The sequence below is a fragment of the Parasteatoda tepidariorum genome, chromosome 6 (assembly GCF_982258835.1).
Source record: "Parasteatoda tepidariorum strain Cologne lab strain chromosome 6, Ptep-v5.0, whole genome shotgun sequence".
Lineage (NCBI taxonomy): Eukaryota > Metazoa > Arthropoda > Arachnida > Araneae > Theridiidae > Parasteatoda > Parasteatoda tepidariorum.
The window spans coordinates 44,664,736-44,691,338 of NC_141760.1; the positions used below are offsets into that span (position 1 = coordinate 44,664,736).

The following is a 26,603-nucleotide window of genomic DNA, read 5'->3' on the forward strand; positions in this document are numbered from 1 at the left end:
TTGCTTTACTCCTCGAAAAGTATACGTTAAACATTGAACTATTATATTGAGCTTGTAATACTGCCTTGAACCATAAATATGTACATACTGAAATTTCAATAAGATGTCAAACAGAACCATGTTTCTGTTAAGGATGAGCCATTGTATACTGTTAAAGAAAAATGATAAATGTTTTAGCCTTGATATTAGCTCCACTTAAATCATTAGCGTATAATTTAAGTATATATCATTACAAACTCTTTTTCTTCTATCGGTGTCTTTCAATTGTCCACAATTGAAAACAGTGTGTATCCTTTGGGATTGATCTCAAAACTTGTTGTCAACGGAGACATTGAAATGCAGCTTAATTTGAGTTTCACGTCATCAATGTATGTTTAGACGATTACATACCAAAACTTAAAAATCTAAGTACGAAACACCGAATCATTTTTCAAAATATCCTGCTCCCCTAAATATGATCATATTTAAATTCGACAACCAGTCCTCCTGATCAGTTTAGCTTTTATTTTATTTTATAACCGTCGTTGATCAGCCGACCCAATTTTTGGGTTTACGACTGCTAATGCGCAACTCCGTAGCCTTGTAATTTTGAACCCTATCCAGAAGACGAGGGAACTCCTGGATTAAGTATTGGGAGAAATCTGCCTTCTTGGAGGACTTTTTTGATGGAACTAACCCACATTTGCGATACATGGAGAGGAAGACCACGAGAACCTCCCACTGTTAGCCTGACGGCAAAAGGACTCTAGCCCATGATCCGTCTACCACTGAGAATATTTCACATCAGTACTGTGGTCGGTGCAAGCCGGATGCGGATTCGTATCGACCAGCATCCTCTGGGCTTCGAACCCGATTCATCTCATTAGAAGGCGAATGCTGTATCCCCTGATCCATCGCGGCTCAGGAACAGTATAGTTGTCAAAGTCGCATTAGGGTATCACTAATGGGCTATTGGTTATATTCCAATTTTTACGGTTATCTGAAGATAACACTGACGCATGCGCACACTATACTACAACAGTTTAGATTGGAGGGCGGATGGTGGAAGCAATCACTCGGTCTCCGCACTATGCAACCTCAACCGTTAAATTGTGTATTTTTCCAGCTCTGAAACCCCAGTGGAAATGACGTTAGAGTGGATTTCGACTCACTAATTCCAGAAGAATTATTTCTGAAAAAAGAATAGTGTATTAATTTTTTTTCTCGAAAATTACACATTGGCAGGAGTTATGGTGGCCATTCATAGTTCCGTAAGGTTCAATGAATGCGTTTCTTCAAATTTACTCCTCTTATTCGCAGGTACCCCAGAAACTATGCATAAGATTTAAATTTTGTCTTCTGATTCAAATTTTTTTAAAAATGTGCAATAGTTTTTTTTTTAAATTTATTTTTAGTTTCAATCTTATTTATTTATTTTTAGTTTCTATCTTTATACCAATGCAAAATGCAAGACAAAATGTTGAAAATAACTAAAATGGAAATAATTAATTTCAAATACAACGAAATGAAGGAAAATGTGCTTTTTTTAAAAATATCGAAAATAAATAGAATTTGTGTTAGCTTAAGAAAAGTTTAAAAATGTTTACAAAATACTGTTTTAAATAAGTTTAAATATCAAAGAACTATAACGAAAGTTCCTGGAACATGGTGTTTTAAAAATCCAACCAAACGGGTTCACGAGAAAACTTCTCCAGCTGTGTAAATAAAGCTAAAAATAAGATAAAACTAATAGTTATGAATATATTTGAAAGCATTATGCTTTATAGACTAATGTAAAAGTAAAGCATAATGATTTTATTCAATGTTTTCGAAATATTATTACCATTTATTATTTATATTTTCTTTGAAAAAAGAGATCAATGACCGTAAATAAGTTGTGGAAAACAATACTTTGAGTTAGTATTATATGATGTAATGTTCAGATTTTTAAAAAAAATGCGGCATAACAAAAATATAAAACTGGAGTATAAAAATCAAGTTTCGAGAATAGAAGAGGAAAACGAAAGGAAAAAAAAGAAATATTGTTTCAGGAACAATACATGTTTATTAAAGGCTCACTAAATAAGTGTACAAGAATGAAATTTTAGGAATGTAACGTGATGACAAAAATTATAATTTCATGTGCATGGAAAAGGGGATTGCAAAAAATAAAATAGGATTAAAAAAAAAGAAGAAAAAAATTAGGAATAAATTTTTAGGAATTAAGGGTGTTTGCAAAAAGAAAATCAATCAAGAATAAACAATTTCAGGAAAAAAATAGGAAGTAAGAACAAAAAATAAGCATATTATATATTATATAAAAATAAGGATGTTATATAATTACAGTTATCAAAAATGTCCACGAAAAAAATCTTTAAACAGGAGTTTGAGAATTAAATTAAGATAACAAAAAACATAGTTTTAGGAATAAAATTTTTGTACAAGTGTAAAAAGCAGTAAGATGGAAAAAAAGAAAAATAATTTCAGGAAAAAAAAAACATGTGTTTATAAACCAAATAGAACAGAAATATTGCAATACAATATCAGGATAAAGGCAGGGAGATAAAATAATAAATATGGCATGCGTATAAAAAGCAAAAAGAAATTTTAAATTAAATGTATTAAATTGGAAAATTAGAAAAGTCAGCAGGAAATGTAATGAAACATTGAATTTGATAACGAGCATCAGGAGTAAAACAAATTCTTCTCAGTATATGATTTTAATTTCTTCAAATGGATAGTAATGTATAGTCTTATTTTATCTGTCAGAGTAAACATGAAGTTTTTCGTGTAGACCGTCTATATATCTTAAATTACAACACAATCAAATTACACTTAGCTTAATATTATTTATATTAAAATCACTAATTTCTTTACCATTAAAATTTAATTTGATGGATGTTTTCACGAATTATAAACTGAAATACTAAGTATAGCTACTGGAAAGTAAAATATCTGTCGAAGAAAAATCCTCAAATATTTGCTACACTGTAACAACAGCCACTTATTTGAAAGTAAAGTAAATCGCTACGTTGTCTGAATATTTTTTAATTAATCAACTTAATTTTAATTTTAGTTGAAGTCATTAGCATTGATATTCCTTATTTTGCTTAGTTAAAAAAATAAAAGTGAAGAAGATAGCAAACTTTATTATAGCATTTAGCATAGCATAACATTAGCGTTTAAATATTCTTTTATTTATTCAATTATCTTAATATACTTTTTTAGTTCTCATGATTTAGAAAGTAATTTAAAATCTTGCCTTTTCTTTAAATGGCGAGAATAAAAAAAACAAGCGGAAAAAAAACTATACATTGCATTGAAGAGTAAAACAATAAATTGCATTTAGCATTAGTTGAATATTTAGAAAAACATTTTATCGAAAATATCGTAAAATAGTATTTAGACTAATTTAAATCGATACTCCTATGATAATAATCAGGATATTTTTTTAAAATAATCAATAATCAATTATTATTTGTACTTGATGTCCTACTCAATACTATTTTATTATTCGCCATTTTATTATTAAAAGTAATGAAAAAATCAAAAATGAAGAAGGTAGCAAAAAAAAAGGAATTAATAAATAATAAATAATATCATTAATAAATAATATCATTCGAGTATTTAGAGTAATATTTTATTGTAACATAATACATGACATTTATTATATCTGTAAACTGACTCTAATATTATAACTCTAGTATTTTTGACACAATGAATTTTATTTAGCATTTTTTGAAAAATTAAATTTAATTGCAAAATAACGAATGAGATTTATAATACCTTTAAATTTGTACTGTTTTCATAATTTGAATACTGTCTTAAATAATTAACAACTTATTATTATTCTTAATTGAAGTCATTAGCATCCAATCTGCTATTTTAATCGAAATATTCAGTAACTCGGTATTTTTTAATGGAAGTCGCGATTTATAACGGGTTTTCAAATCTTGCTTATTTAATTAAAAAAACGAGAAATGAAGTATACAGATTTTTTTAAAAAATTTCAAATCGATAAATAATACCTTACATTTGTCAAATATTTGGAGTAAAAAGTTAACTTAATATAACGAATCATAATTAAAATACATTTAAATTACTAAATTGTTACTTTTAGATGAAGTGATAATCAATGCGATTTGACACTTTACTTATTTAAAAATGCGAAAAGGAAGAAGGTTTTAAAAAGAAAAGTAAAACACTGAAAACTTTTCAGCATAAGTCGAATATTTAAAGTAGTTTTTTATCTCAAAATAACGAATAATATGTAGAATACTTTTAATTCTATACTGCCCAATTCTAACTTTCTTTTCAAATGATAATAACTTAATATATATCTTTAGTAGGTGTCATGATTTACAATACGATTTCAATATCTTTCTTACTTAAAAAAATGAGATTGAAGTAAACAAGAAAAAAAAATTGAAATTCCCTCGAATAAGGGAAATCAAATTTGTTCCCTTTTTTACGCGCACGACTTGAGCAATCTCAATCTCATCCCAAATTTAGATGGACGGAATTATAACGAGGAGGCATTGCGCTCAGAATAGTGAGGAACACCCTTAGGCCCGACACGTAAACACCTCGAGTTTTTCTTCAGAAATAAATATATATATATATGATATGAAGCCGGGAGAAGAAAAATAACTTTTAAAAAAAGAAGCAAGGTAGGGTGGGTCAGATAATAAAGCAGTGAAGAAACCGGGGGATGGCATTAGGAAAATAAAATAAAAAATCAGAAATTGTAAGGTAGGTAGCACGAAAAACCTGCAGTAGCCAAAGGTAAACCTGTCACACACACTGGTTTCCGGCCCCAGGGTCTCTGTAACGGCCTCACTTGCTTCAAGAGCTTCAGTTCACATCGCGTAACCAGTTCGAGTGGCTCACACGTAAACCTGCTCTCTGGATTCTCTTCATGAGGATGAAGTCTTCTTCGATCTCTTGGAAGTGATTTGCGATCAGTTGGCATGAATCGATTTCGTGGATTTGTTAGTGTTTTGCGTTGTTCGATGAAGAAGTTTGGCTATCGAAATTGCCAGTGAGTAATTTGAGTTGCATACTCATTTTTTTTTGTTTTCTTTAGAAACATTGTGATATTATTTATTGTGAATTATGATGCTTTCGAAAGCATTGTGGTACTTTTTCTTGTCATGTTTTGTCTATCATATGGTACTTTGTGATACACTGTTGGATAGTGGTGTGGTGCAAGATGATAGAAAAACGGACAATAAAGAAGATTCTAGTATGAATGGAGGGACTGTTTTGAGTAATGAATTTTCTTCTGACACAATTTCGGACAGTTCAGAAGAGAGTAACAGTTTGCGATCTACTGAAAAAATGGATTTAAGTTCAGAAGAAAATCAGGGTTCAATAGTAACGACAGTTTCAACCGATGAATCTAGTAATTCAGACTCACATACAATTGAATCAACCGATACTCCTATATCAATTACATTTAAAACTGATGCTAAGAAAGATATGAAAAAGAAACACAAATTGGCTTTTAAGAAGAAGGATATGACTTCAGAAGACGAGGAATCCGACAGTTTAAAATCTCAAGATCATGATTCCGAAATGCATTCGTCCACCATGAGTACTGATGACGAAATGACAGAATCAGTGAGTACTGTAGAATCGGAAACTGAATCGAAACTAATTGAAACATCGGAACAGGATTCGTCAACAGAGTTAAATCGAGATCCAAAACACGAAGACATCAGTTCAGATAGCTTCACCACTCTGACATCAAATATTGAAAAATCTGAAGAGTTTAGTGTAGATGATGATCTGTCAAAACCAGCTTTAGGTTCTGAGAAAACAGAACATATATCTCATACACCCCTTGCCGGAGTCGAAACTGATATGCCTGTAATGGAAGAAACAACACTCGGTCCTATGGAATCAGCGCAAACGACAACATCTGAGATTTTAACTCGTGATGATGAAGAGCATAGCACTGCATCAGAAAAAGCCACTGTGAATCCAATTGACTTGCATCATATGTCCAAAAAGATAATCGAAAACGATAGCCTTGATATTAAAGATGAGCACGGCTTGACCGACGAGGATATTTTTAATAGAGTTAATAACAGTTTGAACATTGATGAAGAACATGACCATGAAAATACAACAAAAACAACAGGCCATCAAGAAATCACCAGCACAATGCCTCCTGGAGTTCGTAAACAGAAACAAATGAATTTCGACAACACGGAAGGAAAATGTGTGTGTAACGAACCCAAAATTATATTTAACCCTTCTAATTGCGTGGGAGGGAGGACCTTATCTGACCCAAAGTGTCCTTGTCGAAGCATTTGTGCACGTCAAGCTGGGGAATCCTGTTCTCCAGAAGAGCCCTGTGACGAAGAGTTTGGACTTAAGTGCAACCTTCAGACTAACACCTGCCACGGTAAGTTTGCATTATGTAATTTCATTTGTATCTTTCAAAAACTCTAGAATGCATTTTAGTGATGCAAGTATGAATTATTTTAAACTGCATTAAATAAAATAAATTTCAGATTTTTCTTTAGAAAAATGTACATTATAATTCATATGATGGTGTAACTCTAAAATTGAAGTTTCGTCATCTAATAATAAACACCTTTTATTTCCTCAAAATATAAACAGTTTTAAATAATTTTCTCTTAATATTATTTATTAAAAAAAAAATCAATCGCAATTGCTGAAATTAACAATGCATGCTTATGTTCATGAATTATTGTATGTTTTTTCATCTTAATTTATGACAATGAATGAAGGAAGTTTTATTCTATTTTTTCTATTTGTATAATGTTTTTTAAAGTGCTAATAATCTAATTTTGTCATAAAATAATGAGAGTCTCTAGTTTTTCTTCTAAATATGAGGATTTTAAATGGTTTTAAATCAATATGAAAAGCAATGGTATTTTTCCATGCTCTTAAATTTTATGTTCCTTAAAAATGAATAAGACTGATTTTTTTTTAAAATTCAATAAAAAAATTTAAGTTCTATTACGTATTTTTAAAATTTGGATACTTTTATAAAATATCATTAAGGTTGTCGTCGTTTTCAAAATTTTACGTGCTTTTTTTCCTTAATCATTTATAGTCAGTGTTCAATATCAGAATTTTACTTTCACTGTATCTCCCGAGTGGTAGCCTATCTTCTTTTTTTTCCAGCTTGCCTAAAAGGCGGCTGGTGCGTAATGATGACCAAATGGCAACCATCACGCCATCGGTTGGTTCAATTGTGAATCCTTACCGTTTATGATCATTTTGTCTCACATTTAGCAGTTGTGAAAGTGTTTTACTGCTTTTATTATATTAGAAATGCTTTTATTTATTTTTTAAAAAATACCAAAATATATTTAATGGAATATAATAAATAGCAATGTGTAATATATTTACTTAAACCTTACCTGGAACCTAAAAACATAAACAAACTTCAAATAATGCAGCTTTTCAAGAAACATGGAAGAAAACTATTGTATGCTAAAAAGAAAGGAAAAAAAACATTTGGAAGTGGATTTTAACAAGAAACTTACCACATTTTTGTATTTGTATGTTAAACTATTCGCTAAGAAGTTCAGCACTTCAGTAAAAAATAAACTACGATTACAATTGTTTGATAAATTAGTAGAAGTCAGGGATGAAAAAGTAAGAAACGGTAGCTGATACATTTTAATGTTGCTCTTAAATAATTATTTCTTAATAGCACATTAAATGTATAAATAACATTATTATTTTATTGTTACCTACTCCTTATTAGATCTCTAGTGATGAATTAGCAAGGAATGATAATAAATTGAGCTTAAATTAAGGAACTATTAGAAAGTTATAATAAATAAGACACGGTGGAAAATATTCTGGTAAAATTAGCATATTGCATGGTAATGACGTTTTTGGTTACTAAAACCGAACTGCACGGTATTTACAACATTCTTTAATAGCTTTTTTGTTTATATAATAGCGGTTTACAGGAAATTCTGGCTTTCAAAACTAAAGTTCTGATTACTACATTTAGTGAAAAATACAAAATTGAAAAATGAATTTAGCCGAATAGATGGTTTTTATGCCATGCTTTAGGGTATCATGATAAAATTAACAAATTTAACCACATTTACCAAATTTTATCGTATATTATAAAACCATATTTTATAATTAATTTTAGAAAAAAACATTTTGCTTCAGAAAATATTACCGAGTTTTTTTGGTGTTCTCATAAAACCAGAAAAACGTAAATTTTACCATATTCTGTTAGTCTTAACCATATTTATTTTTAGTGTATCCTTCACGTGATTTATAAAAGAATGTTGGTTTTATTTGATACATAAAATTATATTGCTATCGCTTTTATTAATTTTAATTTGACTGTTCTAATAAAATAAAATTTAAACAAAATATACAATATTCAAACTATTCATTTGGTCATTTTTCCATTATATGGTAACGGTTCACGGGAAATTCTGGTTTTAAAAATTATAGTTCGTATTACCACATATTTAGTAAAAATACTAAACTGAAAATTAAATTTAACTGAATTTATGGTTTATATACTATGCTTTAAGATATTCTGAATAAATTACCAAATTTTAGCACATTATACAACCATACTTTATTGCTAATTTTACCAAAATCATTACCAAAGCAGTTCAGTAAAAATCGTCGAGCTTTTTGGTGTTTCCATAGAGCCAGAAACACGGTGAATTTCACCATATTTAAATAGCTTTGATCGTACACTTTTCTCAGTGCATTTCAGACAATTTCCTTAGAAAGAATTCTAATTAATAACTGTGTGCTAAAATAAGTTGTAAAAAATAGATAATTACAAATAAAGAGATTAACACTTATAAAAAAATTTATGCTCGTTGATTTTAATACTATTCAAATTATGACACGGATCTGTACGGAATTATGACACGGATTATCGTGCAAGTTAATTTCTCATACACTTGATTACACGACATCGTTGTTCAAATTGAATTGAAACACGATTCATTTTAACCCCTTATTTATTTGAAGCAAATTGAATAATAGTATGGTTCATTTTCGAGCTGATTCTGGTAGTTTTTAATCATACTTTTTTCTCAGCGTAGAAATAGATTAAAAGTTTGTAAGAAATTGCAAGCAACCATACGTTTCATTCTTTACACTTAAATAGTCATTTCCTGCATTAAGAGCATTAAACTTTAAAAAAAAAGATTGTTTTAATATAATTCATTCGTTATTAGATCAAGAAGATCTATCAGATGCACTCTCTCAGTTCAGTTCTTTTAAAAGATGTGCGTGAACTGCTCTTGAATATAAAGTGATGAAACACTTCGAAGCTACCGACACGTAACAAGAGTTCTTTTCTTCACACACTTTGTCAAATCTTTTAAGTGGGAAAATCTCGACATGCTTTCATGAGGAATATAATTAGTTGCTTCTCTTCCCTTATTCCATACTTCTATAAACAATGAATTTTTCAAGTTTTGTTTTAAAAAAAAAGTTTCATCACTAGTCTTTCTAAATTTGAAGTATTTTATAATAACAGTTGGCAACTTTAAGGATGTGCTTTAACAAGTTTTCATAATGAAATCAAAATAATTTCATTAATTAAAATTTTTATTTATGTCTATTTTTTATGAGAAAAAAAAACATAAGCATGAAAGGAGTGTTTCTGCATTAAGGATTAAAAATGTATTCAGATTTTTATTTTTATTTCCGGAGAAAAAAAAGTATGATCGAAACTACCAGAATATGGTAAAATTTATTGCGCTTCTGGCTCTATGGGAACACCGAAAATCTTGATAATTTTCAAGAAAGTGCTTTGGAGATGGTTTTAGGGAAATTAACAATAAAATTTGGTAATTTTGTCACGATATTTTAAAGCACAGTATCAAAACCATTAATTCGGTAGAATTTACTTTTCATTTTTTAATTTTTTACTTACGTAGCAATAAAAACTATAATTTCAAAAACTAAAGCTTTCTGTAAATGGAAAAGTTATCAAATGAATGGTTTAAATATCGTATATTTTGTTTTTATTAAATAGAATATTGTTTTTTCAAATTTTTTATTTATTTATTTATTTTACCAGAAATATCATTATTTTACAGTAAGGTAATTTTAACAAAAGTTTTGTTCTCCGTGTTTAAGATTTAGAAGGAAATATCTGGTTATACTGTATAGAAAACTTTAATTTTTCATAAGAACTAGCTATTATAAAACATTTTAACATTACAACTAATTTTTAATAAAGAGATTTTAAGTACATACATAATTGCGTGAAACAATTGCAATGAGCAATTCAGAATACCCTTTTCAATTACATAATGTAATTTTTCTTAATAAAATTTCTAAAAGCTCTCAAAGATGCAAAATATAACTTTTCAACATAAAGCTCTATAACTTTATATGGAAATCATTTGATGTCTTTATTTTGTGAAAACAGAAATTTCGATATTTAATTTAAATTTTCACTTTTAAAAAGTAAACCAAATATTACATTACTTTTTTACCCAGTACATTTTACATACAAAGCTCAGCTAAATTTCTTACTGTTATTTAGAGTAGTTTACTTTTCGTAATTAATTTTATAATTCATAATTAATTTTTCATTATTTTTTAAATATACAGGATTAATTGTACATTTTTAATACACAATGAAATAAATTAGATATTATAAGATTAAATACAGTAAATAAATCAGTGATTTTATATTCATAAATAAATAAATCGTGTTTTATTTAGTTTAAATGCTGAAAACTGCATTTTTAGATATAGGTATTCGCAAAGTATGTCTATCAGCAAGAAACAGATACTATTTTTTTTCAATTTACATTAATTGAAATACAAATTATGGTTGGGTGAATATTTTCCCTGGCGTTTAAACATTTAAGCTCAATATTTCTGAATTGCTTTTATGGACAACTGAAGCGTTTCTTAAGTGCTTTAAAGAAGTCATTGTATTGAGTGAAATTGTCTTGCGTGTTAGGATCAGTGTTAAATCATAACTCGCTTGAGGTCTCTTACACGAAAATCATATCTTCATTTCTCATATTTTGTCATTTTATTTGAGCGGAAAACATGCCACGGCAATTTTTTTTTATGGCAAATTAACTTTTTTCATCACTCGAGCATGGAGTGTTGCGTGTGTGCATTGAGTTATGGCTTCAACAACTATTTTCCGTATGTAAATTGTATTTAAAATGCTTTATATCTTTCTTAAATTTAAGTTATCCACTTAAATATACAATGATTGATATATTTTTGTATCATTAAGTATATTAATGATGCAATGTTTATGATGCGAGCTGCGCCGATTCCAAGAAAAAGATTTTTTTGTTTAATAAAATTTAAAATGAATTCTAATTAAAAATATATTAAAGATCTTTTCTACAGAGAGAGCTTATATCTAAGAGCATTTAGTTAAGAACTTATATCTAGTTTTATAGAATTTTCTGTCGACTTCCAATTAAGTAATAAATTCTATGAAAAATAGATATTTAAATTTTGATCTAGTTTTTGACTTTTTAAAATTTTTTTTACTTATTTTTACTATCATTTCTTTTCAAAGTAGTTTACTCCTCTCTATATATTGAATTTTTAATAAACTTTCTGCCTCAAATTATACACGATTCTTAGAAACTTGTATCTAATCCGAACCAACGTACTAAAAGAACAAACATTTTTTTTTAAAAACATAGTATTAAATTTGAAACAAACAAATAGAGAAGAAAATTTTAATTTGTTTTAGTTTGTATCATTGATAAATTACTTATTGATAATTATTGAGATAAACAATTCAGAGCAATTATAATAAATATACAATCACAACATTGCGTATGGATTACTTAAAACATGACACAATAGAAAAATACGGATGCCTAAAAATGCATAGTTAAATTTTCAATACTTTAGACCTCTAAATACAATATCATCTCTGTTCACGTTAACATTAAGGGTAAGCACTTAAAATTTCTCATTATTTCGTTTTAAATTATGTTTAATTTTTTGAATTTTCGCTCACTTGACTAGCAAAGTATTTTACTATTTCCTTGTGCTGCATTAAATTTACGATGTTGCTCCAAAAATTGCTCCCAAATATCTCTCACCACAATACTGTGCATGGATTAATTGCAACTAATTAGATAGAATAAAACAATGTGAATATAAGTTTTCAATACTTTTAACCAATAATTGGCATATCATCAATGCTATCAGTGTGCAGTTTACATTTATTAACCAGCACTAAAAGGTTTTCCATTGCGTTATTTTTAAAAATTATCTTTACTTTCATGAAGTTTCATTTGCTTGACTTTGAATTCTTTTTTACTCCTTCCTTTTATTACTTTAAATTTACAATGTCACATCAAATATTATTCACGAGGATCTATAAAAAACACCTGATCACAATACTACACATATATTAATTGAAAACTAACTCGGTAGGATGCAAAAATACGAGTGTTCAGTAACGGGTAGTCAATGTTTGACCTCGAAATAACAATATTATCAATGCTATCAATGTGAGCACTTATGAGATAGCACTTTACCTTTCCCATTACTTCAGTTTAAATTATCTCTGATTTCATTAAGTTTCGGTCGCTTGACTTTCAAAAACCCCATCACGGGCTTCCTCGACATCAAAGCAGAGATGAGACCATGAGCACTGTAGTTTGCCCCTGAGCGTTTCACAACACAAATAATCATCTCAGTGCGCTTATCACCATAAATCGCACTTCCTTGGCAATTATATTTGGCCATTCTCATGGGGAAACGACAGATTCTCGAATTCAGCTATGACTTGTGATATAAAAAAAAACGTTCCATTCCTTTACGGTTGAGTTGTTCCCAGCCCATCTCATCTCGTGCGAGTCAACAATGGTCATCAGGTAGTGCCTTATGCCTTTTGATCCGTCCGCTCACTTTCCTCGAAAAGTGAAAATTTCATTTGTCTCGAGAATCTCCTTTGTAATAATGAATTGTTTCAGATACACCATTTCCTTGTGTTGTCTTAAATTTACGATCTTCCATTGTTTAAAACAAACATAGTGATGTTTGATTTGGGTTAGGGGTACTTTATCGAATAATGTTTTTCTCTTAATCAATAATGGTTAGTCAATATAATAAGTAAAGAACGTTAATGGCTGTATCAATGGTTGGCACAAATTTGCTACAATATCAGAAAGTCCCAAATTGTATTTTTCTGAAACTTATTACAATGTTTATTGTTAACTTGGCACAGTAATTACTATTCATGTTTCCAACTGTTTTAATACTTAAAATTGTATAAATTTCAAGTAAATTTAAATTCAATATAGTTTCAATTTTAGTAATAAACTTATCATTAAAGAAACCACGAATCAACGAGTTAATTAATCGCCCACGCATTTTTCCTCTTATCTTAGAAAATAATTTTAAACACAGAAATAGAAAATGAGTTTTATCTTATAGGAGAAAATTAAATTTATTATTAATGAAACAAATTAAGTTGTGTGTATGGTATAAATAAAAAAATAGTTAAATAAATTACATTGTTAAAATATTAATTGATAAATTTAATTGTCGTATAAGAAAAACAGTGGAAGAAAAAAGTTTAAATTAATGTCTGAAAGTGTCTAAAAATATTATAGAATTCTTCTCAATAATGTTAGAGGGGATTTTTTTAAGATAAGTTTGTGCAAGGTAAATTTTAAATTTTGTTTTCAAATCAGACTTTTATCACTAAAGCCTTTTCACATTCAACGGATTAACATATCAAATGTGTATACTTGCTCTAATTCTAAGTCTTAACACAAGAAATAAAATTTTATGTTTGAAAAGGAATTATCAATTAAATTAGTTTAAATGGTTAGATAATATAAATAAAACGGGGTTAATTTAACAAATTCATTTGCATAAATATTAATGAACCTATTACAAAAAAACAATAGTATGCAAGAAAAAAATTTGAAGTAAATATCTTAAAATCTCTACAGATCAAATAGAATCTTTCTGATATTGTTAGTTTAAAAAACAAAAAGAATTTAGTTCAATGAACGATTGATACTTATACAACGAGATGTCTTTAAACGGGGTAGACAACTTCCTACTATTCATTCCGTACAAGTCTTTCAATTCAAAAAATTGGAAGAAAAAAAAACGTGATGAAAAAAGTTGTTCGTAATGTTAGATGTGTTTTACCGGAACACAAAAAGACAGAAGCGTTTTTGTTTCAATTTGAATTGATGCTTGGCTGAACATCTCAGGTTATAGTACCTCATTTATTTGCCAAAGGTGATTGATTTTTTTTCCTCTGGTCAAAAAAAGATAAAGTTGGAAATGATTCCATGATAACAGTACGGTCATATTTTACAGTAATAACTTAGTTCTTGTATTTGTTATCAAAATTTATGCTTAACATTTAAACAAATTAACGTACTCTGAATCAGGTTTTTTACGAGTTTGATTTTCGAATCTTTAAAAGTTTTTTAAAATAAAAAATAATTATTACGGTTCATTTAGTACTTTAAAAAAATTAAATTTAAAGGTTCATTGAATTTGCTTTTACAATTTCTTTAAAACATAAATTGCAAATAGATTTGGAATAATTTTATTTTCCAAAAAAAAGTTTATAGTTTCAGATATTTTGAAAGTTATTAAAACAAGCTCTTACAGAGAATTAATCTTTTCAGTTTTTCTGTAGTTCCATTAATTTGCTCGTAAAATACATTTTTAAATACTGTGTTAGATATTTGCAAAATCTATAGCGTAAACTGATAAACAGCATTTTATTATGCTCTTAATTCAACAATGAACTAAAATGCCAGTTGTTTGAACAATAATGTGGTTTGCTGCAACTTGAATAATGTGTTTAAGTGAACCATCTTTCTGTTCAAATTGCAAAATAATATGCTAAACCGTAGTTTGCGTCATCAAGTTTAAGAAGTATGATAATAAGGTTCAACGTAGCACATTATTGAGGTTACAGCAAATATTTAGACATTATTATGGTTCAATACACTTAAAAAATTCGAACACTGTATAACGAAATTTCTTTGAAATGCATTTAAAACAATTTATTAAAATGCATTTTTGTAGAGCAATCTTCTGCTGAAGATTAAATTGATATACTCTAATAATTGATATTGCATTCCACAACAAACAACTTATTCGAAATTATTAATGCATTAAAATTGAAGAAAGAGTTATTGTAAATCCAATATGCAGCAGTTTTCAATACAACTATGATGAAATTCCTTTGAAATTCATTAAAAGCAGTCTTCTAAAGTGCATTATCTAATTCTTTGTAAGTAAAACTGCTGTGCTTTAAAATAAGTACAAATCACGAATAATATTACTCTGCTTTAATATATTAAATAAATTTGTTGTTTTACTCATAATGTTTGCGTTTACAATGCTTCAAAATGTAAAACATTGTAACATTAGTTAATGCAGATGTAGTAAGATGTAAAAAGAAAATGAACGACTTAGTATTTTGCAATCGTATAGCCACCACCTACATCCAAAGCGTGTCCCAGTTTTTGCAGAATCTCGTTGTGATGCCCAGCCTAACTGGTTGGGTAAAAGATGAGGTTACATATAGGTCCTTGATGTTCCAGAACATTTTTATTCTCTTTTCGAATGTCTGGAAGGTATTTTCATTGTTTTTCAGCTCAGGGATTTTTAAATTTAGAACGTTTTTCTTCTCTTAAACAATGCATTAAAATGAATTCAAATGGTAATTTAAAAAAAGTAATTAAACGCTTATAAATTCTGTATGAACATGCGCTTTTGATCCATTACCTTTAGTGATTATTCAATTTGCAACTAAAATATTTTCTAAAGTTGATTTTTAATCACGCAGTGTAACAGTCGCTGTTTAAAAATTAATTAGTAATTCCTTGGTGCGAAATGGATTTCTAGTTTCAAACATCAATTGATTTAATCGAAATTTTAAAATTAAGCGTTTTATTATAATTAAAGACAAAACGGGTGTATATTGAGAAATCAAATTGAGTATATGTTTCTAAATGCTCAACTTCCTAATTTGTTTTGTAGAAAATGCATTGCTATTTTGTTCCTAACTTTAATTTCTAACTTTTAACATGCTATGCACACTTTATTTTCTTCTGCAATAATGCATAAGGAAAAAAATACGTATTCACAATATGTATAATGAACTACAAATATATGTATATGTATGTGCATTATTGAAAGGGCATTATTTTGAAAAATTGATTATAAAAATCCATATCTTAATTGAAACAACATGAAATAACTCATACAAGTAAAAAAAATAATAGTTCTACGATACATTAAGATGCTTTAAAATAGATTATGTACTTCATTTAAATTTGATTCAGTGAAATAATTTGTATTAATTAATGCATTCTGTATTGAACTTAAATATAAATATTTTAATTTTGATCGTGCATGGATTTTTATCTACCCATTATTGCTACTTTTTATACTTGAAGCATTTTCTCAAATTGAAAGATACAGAACTACAAGTAAATGCTTCAAAACAGAAAATACTAATAACAAACAAATAAGCATTGGCATGAATGCTGTGTAATATATACTCACAGATTAATAGCGACAATCTAGGAAATGCAAATGAAAGTTATGTTTATTTCTTGCTATTTTATAACTAATTTACTATAAAAGTTAACTAGTCGTAAAATAATGCCAATGAGCAAAACTTTCATTTACATTTCCTTGAGTGTTGTTACTATTTGAAACTTAATTTAATGTATTGAAAAATAACAAACATGCTGAGCTATTTATGCAACTTTACCTATTTTTAAAATTTTTTTTCCTACTAAATATTGTAACTTAAAGTTCACATCTATCTTATCAATATCTCTTCAGTTTTCAATCGGGTGATTTCAACAACTAAATCTCTTGAATAATTCAAAAATAAGTAATTTTTTAATAATATTTAATGCGATTTAATTGCAGCGAATATTTTTTCTATAAATCCTTTCTACGGTTTATTACTATTTATAACTTTGGTCACTGAACTTTATAACTACCGTACTTCCATTTCTTATCTTCATGACTGTATACTTGTTTACGTTTTTGAAAATTAAGAGACAGGTAGGCAGCATAAAAGCCCAGTTCTAAGTAAGCATCTTGTTTGAAGTCCAAGTGAGTTAAGGTAAAGGAGGGGCCGTAAGACGATGACCTTTCCGCCTTGCCCCTGGCTCGCTTCAGACTTGCGTCTCTTTCGCCAACAGTTTCCATTTGGCGGTAGCGCACTTGGATATTTGGCGTCACTCCCTTTATTATTATTATTCTTTACTTATATTTTAAAATTGAAGTGATGTTTTTGGATTATAATAATTGTTGTCAGTCTTAATTAAGCTAGAGTAACAAAATCCGTTCAAATAAGATATATATTAACGTATTACTTACGTAACTTTAACTTATTTGTTATCATATTAACTTACGTAATTTTTACTTATTTGTACCGAGATGAACATTAATTGATTAATTCAAAAACTATTAATATTTAACTAATTTCCTTAAGAAAATGTAAAATTTTTAAGTCATTTTAGCTGAAGAGGAAAAAAGGTATTAATTAAATTTTTGTGTCTTAAAAACAAGAAAAATTCTTTTGCTTTAAATTTAATTGTTTTTTAATATTTAGGACGCTGTAATATAAGATATATGCATGATATCTAATATGGTGCTCGGTTCATTCTACAGCATAATGAAGTGAAGTGTACACTATGGTAGATTGTATATATATATATACATATATATATTATATATATATATATATATATATATATATATATATATATATATATATATATATATATATATATATATATATATATATATATATATATATATATATATATATATATATATATATATATATATATATATATATATATATATATATATATATATATATATATATATATATATATATATATATACTTATTTATTTAAACTGAATTCGGAGATATTTAATTACTTTTTACTTTAAAACATGCTGTTTCATTATCTAAAATTTCTAGAAAAATTAAAGAAATTCAATTCTTTTAATAAAAATCGAAAAAAAAAATTATTACAAAAAGACTTGTTTGCAAAACATTTTAGATAATTAAAAATAAGCATTATCACGTTTTGTAAGTGTGTAAATAACAATAATAATTGCAGGGTTGTATAAAACTGTATCATAAACATAATAGTTTAAAAAGATAAAGATGAAATATAACAGAAATATTATAAGAAATTGATAGTTAAGTTCTCATTAAAGATAAAATAGCTTGACACTCTAATTTTTTGTATTTAGAATTAACATATTTTTCCATAACTGCAGTTAGCAGGTTTTTTGTTTGATTGATTTAAATACGTTTCAGTATATGTTTGTATGTTACATATGTATTGTTCAACTTTGCACATGTTTTGTATGTAGTACCCTACTTATGTATTGCAGCTGCTTTACATGCACACAATAAATCGCAAACACAATAAGTAAGTCCCTAAATGAAATAGCTAAAAAGTTTGAAACTAAAATTAAAAAAAGCATTTTTTTTTTTAAAAAATTGATGCTTTAGCCGTTAAATCCTTTTTTTTTTACAATAAAGTATATAGAAAATAAGAATGAAACTTAGTTTGAAAATTGGTTGTTACTTCTTGAACTATAAATTTTTTTTTATTCATACGTAAATAGAATGAGTGTATTTTCTTTCAAACATGAAATTTAAAACATTTTTTTAAGAAAAGCAATAAATTCAATAGAGAATGGAACAATAGAAAAATATTACTTGGGGATTGAGTTCTTTTTCATTCCAAAAAGTAAAAAAATTAAAAAATAAAATAAATCAACCCCTTCAACTCGCACCTGTGGCTTCCGTTTGATTATAATATGAATTGAAGTTTTTCACTGAATAGAAGAATGTTGTCATTGAAAAGAATGACTTATCAACATGTCAATCATTTCTTTTACATTTTATTATTTAAGAGAGAGGGAGGGAGAGAGGATACATTAAAAAATATCTATTAGCACTGCAGTTATACAGTGATTGACTTGCAATTTGAGTGAATGATTTGCAACTTGATTGAAGCACAAAATTATGTGATTTGATTTATTCTGTATTTTATGTTCACTCTGTGTTTCGACACTGATGATGGTAATTGCTCATAGTACCGAGACTATCATCATTGTGTTTCTTGAATCGTTTATTTGTGCATATAGCATTTTTTTACGCTAGACTACTGTATGTATTAAAATTAAAAAAAGCCGAGTTAGTTCCTTTTGTTAAATTTACTATTATATTTAGTGTGGTTAATTAGTTTTTATGTGTAATAATGTAGCATTTGTGTTGGAATTTCGAAAAAATAATATCCTAAATCATTTTAAATGTTTAATACTGAAAATATTTATAGTATTTTTAAAAACTGAAAAAATTACCAAATTGTATGGTACTAAAATTTCTGGTAAAAATATAATTCTGGTTAATAAAACCTAAATACACGGTATTTAAACCATTCATTTGGTAATTTTTCCGCTCATAAGGTAACGGTTTACTGGAAATTCTGGTTTTTAAAATTATAGTTCTTATTACCACACATTTAGTGAAAAATACAAAACTGAAAAATTAATTTAGCCGAATAAATGTTTTTTATGCCATATTCTGAGGTATTATGATAAAAATACCAAATTTTATTACATTTACCAAATGTTATCCCATATTGTGGAAAAATGTTTTATTGTTAATTTTACCAAAATCATTACCAAAAAGTTTCGTTACAAATTACCAAGTTTTTTAATGTTCCCATAGAGCCAAAAACACTGTAAATATTATCATATTCTGGTAGCTTTGACGATGCTGTTTTTGCAGTATACCCTTTCAAAGTATTCTAACTAATAACTATGCACTAAAATAAGTTTTATAAAAATAGATAATTACAAATAAAGAGCAATGCAACACCGAAAAAAAAATTTGGCTCATCTTGATTTTAATATCTTTTGAATAATAACGTGGATCTGAACAATATTTTCGTGCAAGTTAATCGTTGATATACTTAATTACACGACATTATGGTTCAAATTGAACTGAAATACGGTCAATTTTAAAAACCCTAATTATTTGCAGCAAATTGAATGATAGTATGGTTCATTGTTGAGCAAATTTTGTGTGAATTGAACCGATTTCTTTTTCAATTAAATTGTATTATGCTGATACATTTTTTAAAAAAATTAAATTACTGTTCAAGCAACAGCAAAATGTTTATTTTTCTATTTTGAGAAAACTTATTTAAATCAAAGATATAATGAAACAAGATGCAATTGGACAATTATAGACTTCGCAAGTCATAAATTTATACATAATGCAAAATGCAAACATAATAGTTTTCTTTTTTTTTAAAAAAACCCTTGTCTTTCATAAGAAGTTGTTGCGTCACGATTTTCATTCAATAATGCATAGTTTCTTCGAACAACGGATTATCTCAAACCTAAAAGAGGTTGTTCATCTTGCAAAAAATTTGATTCACATGTATAGTTTGGGAGTAATTACAACGAACTGTATGCCATGCCATTATTTACGCGTGGGATTCGATCTTAAGAATAATACAAAAATTTGCATGCATGGATGACCAGAAGGTTGGGTCATTTAGTCTGTTGATGAAACAAAAGAAAAAGACTGAATCCCCCATTATCAAAATTGTCACAGAAGACCAATTAGGATAAGATTGAGGTTCCCTATAAAGCGTTCAAGCTCAAGGACTTTTAATCAAATTAAGTTTGGACTCAATTTAAATATCTGAAGATCTCGTCGGATGTTGTTTAAAAACGAATAAAGACATCCGGCGAGTTTCGTGTCGCAATAAGAATGGGCTTTGCCTGGAAAATTTTGTAACCATTTGTAATGCTTTTTTAAATCTAGTGTAATTGTCTAACCTCACGTGAATGGGTTAAAAGAGGTTCCTCTTAACGTTTCGCTATTTCAGAATCTTAAGGTTAGATTTGATGGTATCGTGCAATGACGTTGGGTATCATTAAACAGAGGTTTCATTGTTGTGTAGGCTTAATAAAATTGATTATTATTTTATTTTCAAATAAACTAATAATCTAAGTTTCTGTGATTTTTTCGTTATAAGTAATACATTTTTATTACAGTTGTTCATTGTTGATTGATAATTAAATTCCTACGTGAAACGGTTTAAAAGAATCATTTTACGATTTGCTATTTTGGAATCTTAAGATTATATATGATGGAATCGTGCATTGTCGTTTGATGGTATTAAATCAAAGTTTCAGTGATGCTCAAGTTTTGTAAAATTGATGAACTGTCAAATAAAATTGAAGCTTCAAAGTTTTTGGACTTTTCAGTAATAAAGTAATAATTTGTAATTAAGTTTTTTTTTATCGATAAACGAAAATATTTTCATTTAGGTCTATATTCATGGGAATCAGTTACGAAGATTTATTTTACGGTTTTCAATTTCAGAATAAAAAGGTTATATTTGAATGTATTTAGAAAGGATTTTTGATGCCATCAGAACTTTCATAGTTGTGCTATCGTAATAGTATTGATTATTAGTTTATTTACAAATAAAAAACTTCTAAGAATTTTGAATTTTTAAGTATTGAGCAATAAATTGTTACCAGAATTGCTCTTTGTTCATTGGTGATCGTTTTTATTTAGGTCTATTTTCTCGTGAATAAGTTAAAAATATTCATTTTACTATTTACTAATTCAGATTCTTAAGGTTATACTTGATGTTCTTTTAAAATGCTACTAAATAAAATTTTCTTTGTTGTGCTGATTCAATAAAATTGATTACAAGTATATTTTTTTAAATGAAACGGAAACTTAAGCTTTTGTGTTTTGTAGTATTCAGTGATTATTCGTACTAAAGTTATTCATTGTTTATTGATAATCGAAAAAAAATATATTCTCACGTGAATCAGTAAAAAAGATTCATTTCATAATTTACTTTTTTAAAATCTTATGTTTATGCATGATAATATTGTGCAATGATGCTCAATGTCAATAAATAGAATTCAATTGTTTTATAGTTCATTTGCATCATTTGTTTTACAATTCATTTTCCAATAAAGATAACCAATAAAAATTCAAGAAATTATACGAAATAAAGTTTTTTTTTATTCAGTATTCGGTATTGTTTTGCAATCAAAATTGTTCTAAGTTTATTGATACTAGAAAAAATATCTTATATCTGAATTTAAAGGCCTATTTTCTTATTAAACTACCATTAGTTGTTGTTTCAAGAATGCCAATTTAAAGCAACCTTGAAATTTTTTTATAGTCTACCCAGGGTGAATACATGTTAGTAATTGAATTGAACACACGATATCTGCAGAATTTCCTATTATGCTAATGTCAACTCCATGCAAAAAATATAAATTACTGGAAATAGAAGGTTATAACTCAATTTTAGTATAATTATTGTATTTGTAACATCGAACTAATGCCTTGTGTGTGTTTAATTTGTACAAGTCTAAACTTAAAAAAAAAAAAAAAGACATGAAACTATCATTTTTTACAGTTAAATATTTGGAAAACAAAGCAACACATTACAAACTTAAAAATACAAGCTTACAAATTTAAAGCATTTGAAACAACAATTATATCATATTTTTATAGTTTTCTAGATTTAATGCTAGTGTAAAAAAACAGACATATGGCGATTACTGCTAAAGCAATAAATTGTTTTTAAGTTTTATGGAGCTGAATTAATTTTGATCGATACTAATTTTCTTTATAAATGTTATTCAATCTTAATTATGTCAATTTCATATTTTATTTACGAAACATTATCAGGTATTATAGTGTCAATGAAAACGAGTTTCTCAGATTCTTTAAATAAATAGTAGAAAACGTTTAAATTAATTATATTATAGAAATTTTTTTAATCGAAATTAGAAATATAGGTCAAAAAATTCAAATTATATGACATTTTTTGCAATTTACTGTAGTTAAAATACGATAAGATGAAAAGAATTTTAATGTGAAATAGGAGCTGTAAGAAGAGAAAGCTTAAATCTCCGTTATCTCTCTTATTATTAGTATTTTTTTTAAGAATATAGATGTAACATAAATAAACTCCTTTTGCGAAAAAAAAGTAAAAATAAAAGCATCTCTAAATTTTGCGATTTTTTAAGTAATTTGTTTTAAATGATACTGCTGCCAAATATTGCACTGCTGCCTTATAAACAGAGTTACTACCGATGGAAGATAGTAGAGAAATGATTGCGAAAAATCTTAGGCACACCCTTTTTGCTGTAAGAAAGGGGACCAGGGATTGGGTGCGGCCTCGTGCCTCGTAGCCTTGGATTTGATTGCTCACCTTGTTCATCAGGAACTACTCTAGGATTTAGCAGCAGTTTCAATTTGCAATTCCAGCAGACACGTCAAGGGGAGGTGTTGGACCATTCTTAAATCTTATACATAACTAAATTGGCCCTTTTCCTTAAAGAGATCTGTAAAATGATGATAAGAGTTATAATGCATATGTTGCTTCACTTAAAGTACGTTGCTGTCTATGATTGTAACGTGTGATGATTGTTTGTTACAAATGAGGGGAACTTATTCAATTATTTATACTAAATTGCATCTCCCAATTTTTCCAATAGTAAGTTATCAGCTAAAGTTACAGAATTCGATCAATAGTAAAAGTGATCGATGAAAGTTATAGAAATCGAACAATAGTAAGGGTCATAAACAAATTTGATCTAAATTGAGCAATTGTATAAAGTTGATAGAACTTGATTGATTTTAAAGATGATTGAATTCGATTGTCAAGATGATCAAATTTGATCGACAATAAAGGTGGTTGAATTTGATTCATAGTAAAGATGATAAAAAATGACATCAAGTTTTATCAATAATAAAGGTGAATGAATTTGAACAACAGAATTCAACGGGTTGGTTGTTTACTTCCGCATCTGTATATATATATATCTGGATATATATATATATATATATATATATATATATATATATATATATATATATATATATATATATATATATATATATATATATATATATATATATATATATATATATGAATAATATAATTTCATGAATAGTTAATGTTCATTCATTACAATACAAAAACGAGGGCCGGGATAGCCTGATCGGTAGGGCGCTGGGCCCATATCCAAGAGGTCGTGGGTTCGATCCTCGCCGGCCGAAGACTCCCCGTGTAGTAAATGGTGACTGATGCACGTTAAATCTGTCGAGTCTCAAAGTCCTCCATGTTCCCACAACAAATCAATACCTCTGGGGGTACTGATCCAGGAGTTTCCTTGTCTTCTGGATGGGTTCAAAATTACAAGGCTACGGAGTTGAACGTAAGTAGTCGTAAACCCATGAAATTGGGTCGGCTGTTCAACGACGGTTATAAAATAAAATAAAATACAAAAACGAACATTACAATAAAAGGTTAACAATTATATTTTATTTATTTTATCATAAAATGAAAACTGAATGTTTTCATAACTTTGATAAAAAAATTACACTCTATAAAAGCAAATTTAACTTTCTTCATTAATTTTAACTACAAATTAAAATTAAAGTATTGATAATTACTAATTGAAGCAACAAGAAGTTAAAATTTCTAAATGTAATAAAAGTATAATTTTAACAATCAAATAAATTCAATAAACTTTTATTTATCAGGCGAATGATAAGATTATAATCCACTAAAAAACTTAATATATAAATACATTGATATATAAATACATTGATGTATAATTATAATACACCAAAAATACTTGGTGAGATATCTTTTTCCTTAAATGTAGTCATTTTCATTTATCTCGGTTGGATGCTCAAGGGTTGTTGTTCAGCAAAAACTATGAATACCCTAGTCGTTCTCAGAATTGTTACCTAACCGCAACCGCAAAATAGAAATAATAATGGCTAATGCAGAAATTTCCAAATAAATTCTTTGAGCGATATTATGGGATAACGTGTTAATTCTGTGTTTATATGAGTTTTACAAAGGAGTAAATTGGAATGTTTTTTCACAAGTTTATGTAATTCTTATTATTTATTTTGTACACTTTGATTAAATTATTGCATGCTATTGAAAATCAGGAGCATTTGGACTTCACTAACTTTTCGCCACTTCTGAATTGCATTTTAAATTATATGAAATTGATAAAATGCTGCTCTACTGAAGTTTTCATTACGCGTAGTAATTTCCACTAAGTATTTTAAAATGTTGGTATTTAATATTATTTACTTCTTTTTTCAGAGTCTTGAATAGGAAACTATTTTCTCTTATCATTTCTCCGTTATACATATATATATATATATATATATATATATATATATATATATATATATATATATATATATATATATATATATATATATATATATATATATATATATATATATATATATATATATATATATATATATATATATATATATATATATATATATATATATATATATATATTTATATATATATATATATATATATATATTTATATATATATATATATATATATATATATATATATATATATATATATATATATATATATATATATATATATATATATATATATATATTTATATATATATATATATATATATATATATATATATATTTATATATATATATATATTTATATATATATATATATATATATATATTTATATATATATATATATATATATATATATATATATATATATATATATATATATATATATATATATATATATATATATATATATTTCAAGTTATATATATATATATATATATATATATATATATATATATATATATATATATATATATATATATATATGTATATATATATATATATATATATATATATATATATATATATATATATATATATATATATATATATATATATATATATATATATATATATATATATATATATATATATATATATATATTATATATATATATATATATATATATATATATATATATATATATATATATATATATATATATATATATATATATATATATATATATATTTCAAGTTATATATATATATATATATATATTAATCGGAGAACTTATGTGCCGGCAGTTCAGATTTAAATACAAATTAAATAACAAATTCTAAGATATTTCTTCAAATACACGATAAATGTTTATAAAAGTTGCTTTAGATTTATTTTTTTGCTTTAAAAAAGGAAAATTTTGGAGTAAATTTATGAAAAATGTATTCTTAAAATATATTTTATACTAAATGTATCTATTTTCACACAGTGTATTCTTTTTTTTCATAATAATTCAAATATTCATCTACATAAAATTTCAGAAAGTTACGTTTAAGTTGTACTTTAAACTCTAATTATTTACGTTTAATGTATCTTTTTTAAAATATATTTTAAATACTAATATCTATATACTTAGTGAAAATAATACCCGTTCAATATTATTATGTCTCAGTATTTACATATGAATACTAAATTTTCTGACAAATTTTTAACAATCTTATCTCAATTTCAAAATTTTCAAAAAGAAATAAAACATCTAAAATAGCAATACTTTCAAAACAATCAATTTTTTTCTTCTTCCTAAATTGCGTGACTAAAAAAGTCCAATAAAAAACTCCGCTAAATCTCAATAAAGTAAGAAAAAAAAAAAAACTTTACGGAATCCCCGCCAAGCGAGCT

General features: G+C 26.8%; 1 protein-coding gene across 2 annotated transcripts in view; it reads left to right on the forward strand.

Moving 5' to 3' along the window:
- Nucleotides 1-4,726: 4,726 nt before the first annotated feature.
- LOC107448079 (uncharacterized) overlaps nucleotides 4,727-26,603 on the forward strand; it is an 89,525-nt gene continuing 67,648 nt past the window's right edge. Inside the window, exon 1 of one of the 2 annotated variants that reach the window (XM_043039404.3) lies at nucleotides 4,727-6,391. In XM_043039404.3, coding sequence (XP_042895338.2) covers nucleotides 5,095-6,391 — 1,297 coding nt within the window. In that variant the 5' untranslated portion in view covers nucleotides 4,727-5,094. The remainder of the gene's footprint in view (nucleotides 6,392-26,603) is intronic. The other variant, XM_043039405.3, reaches the window with a different exon arrangement.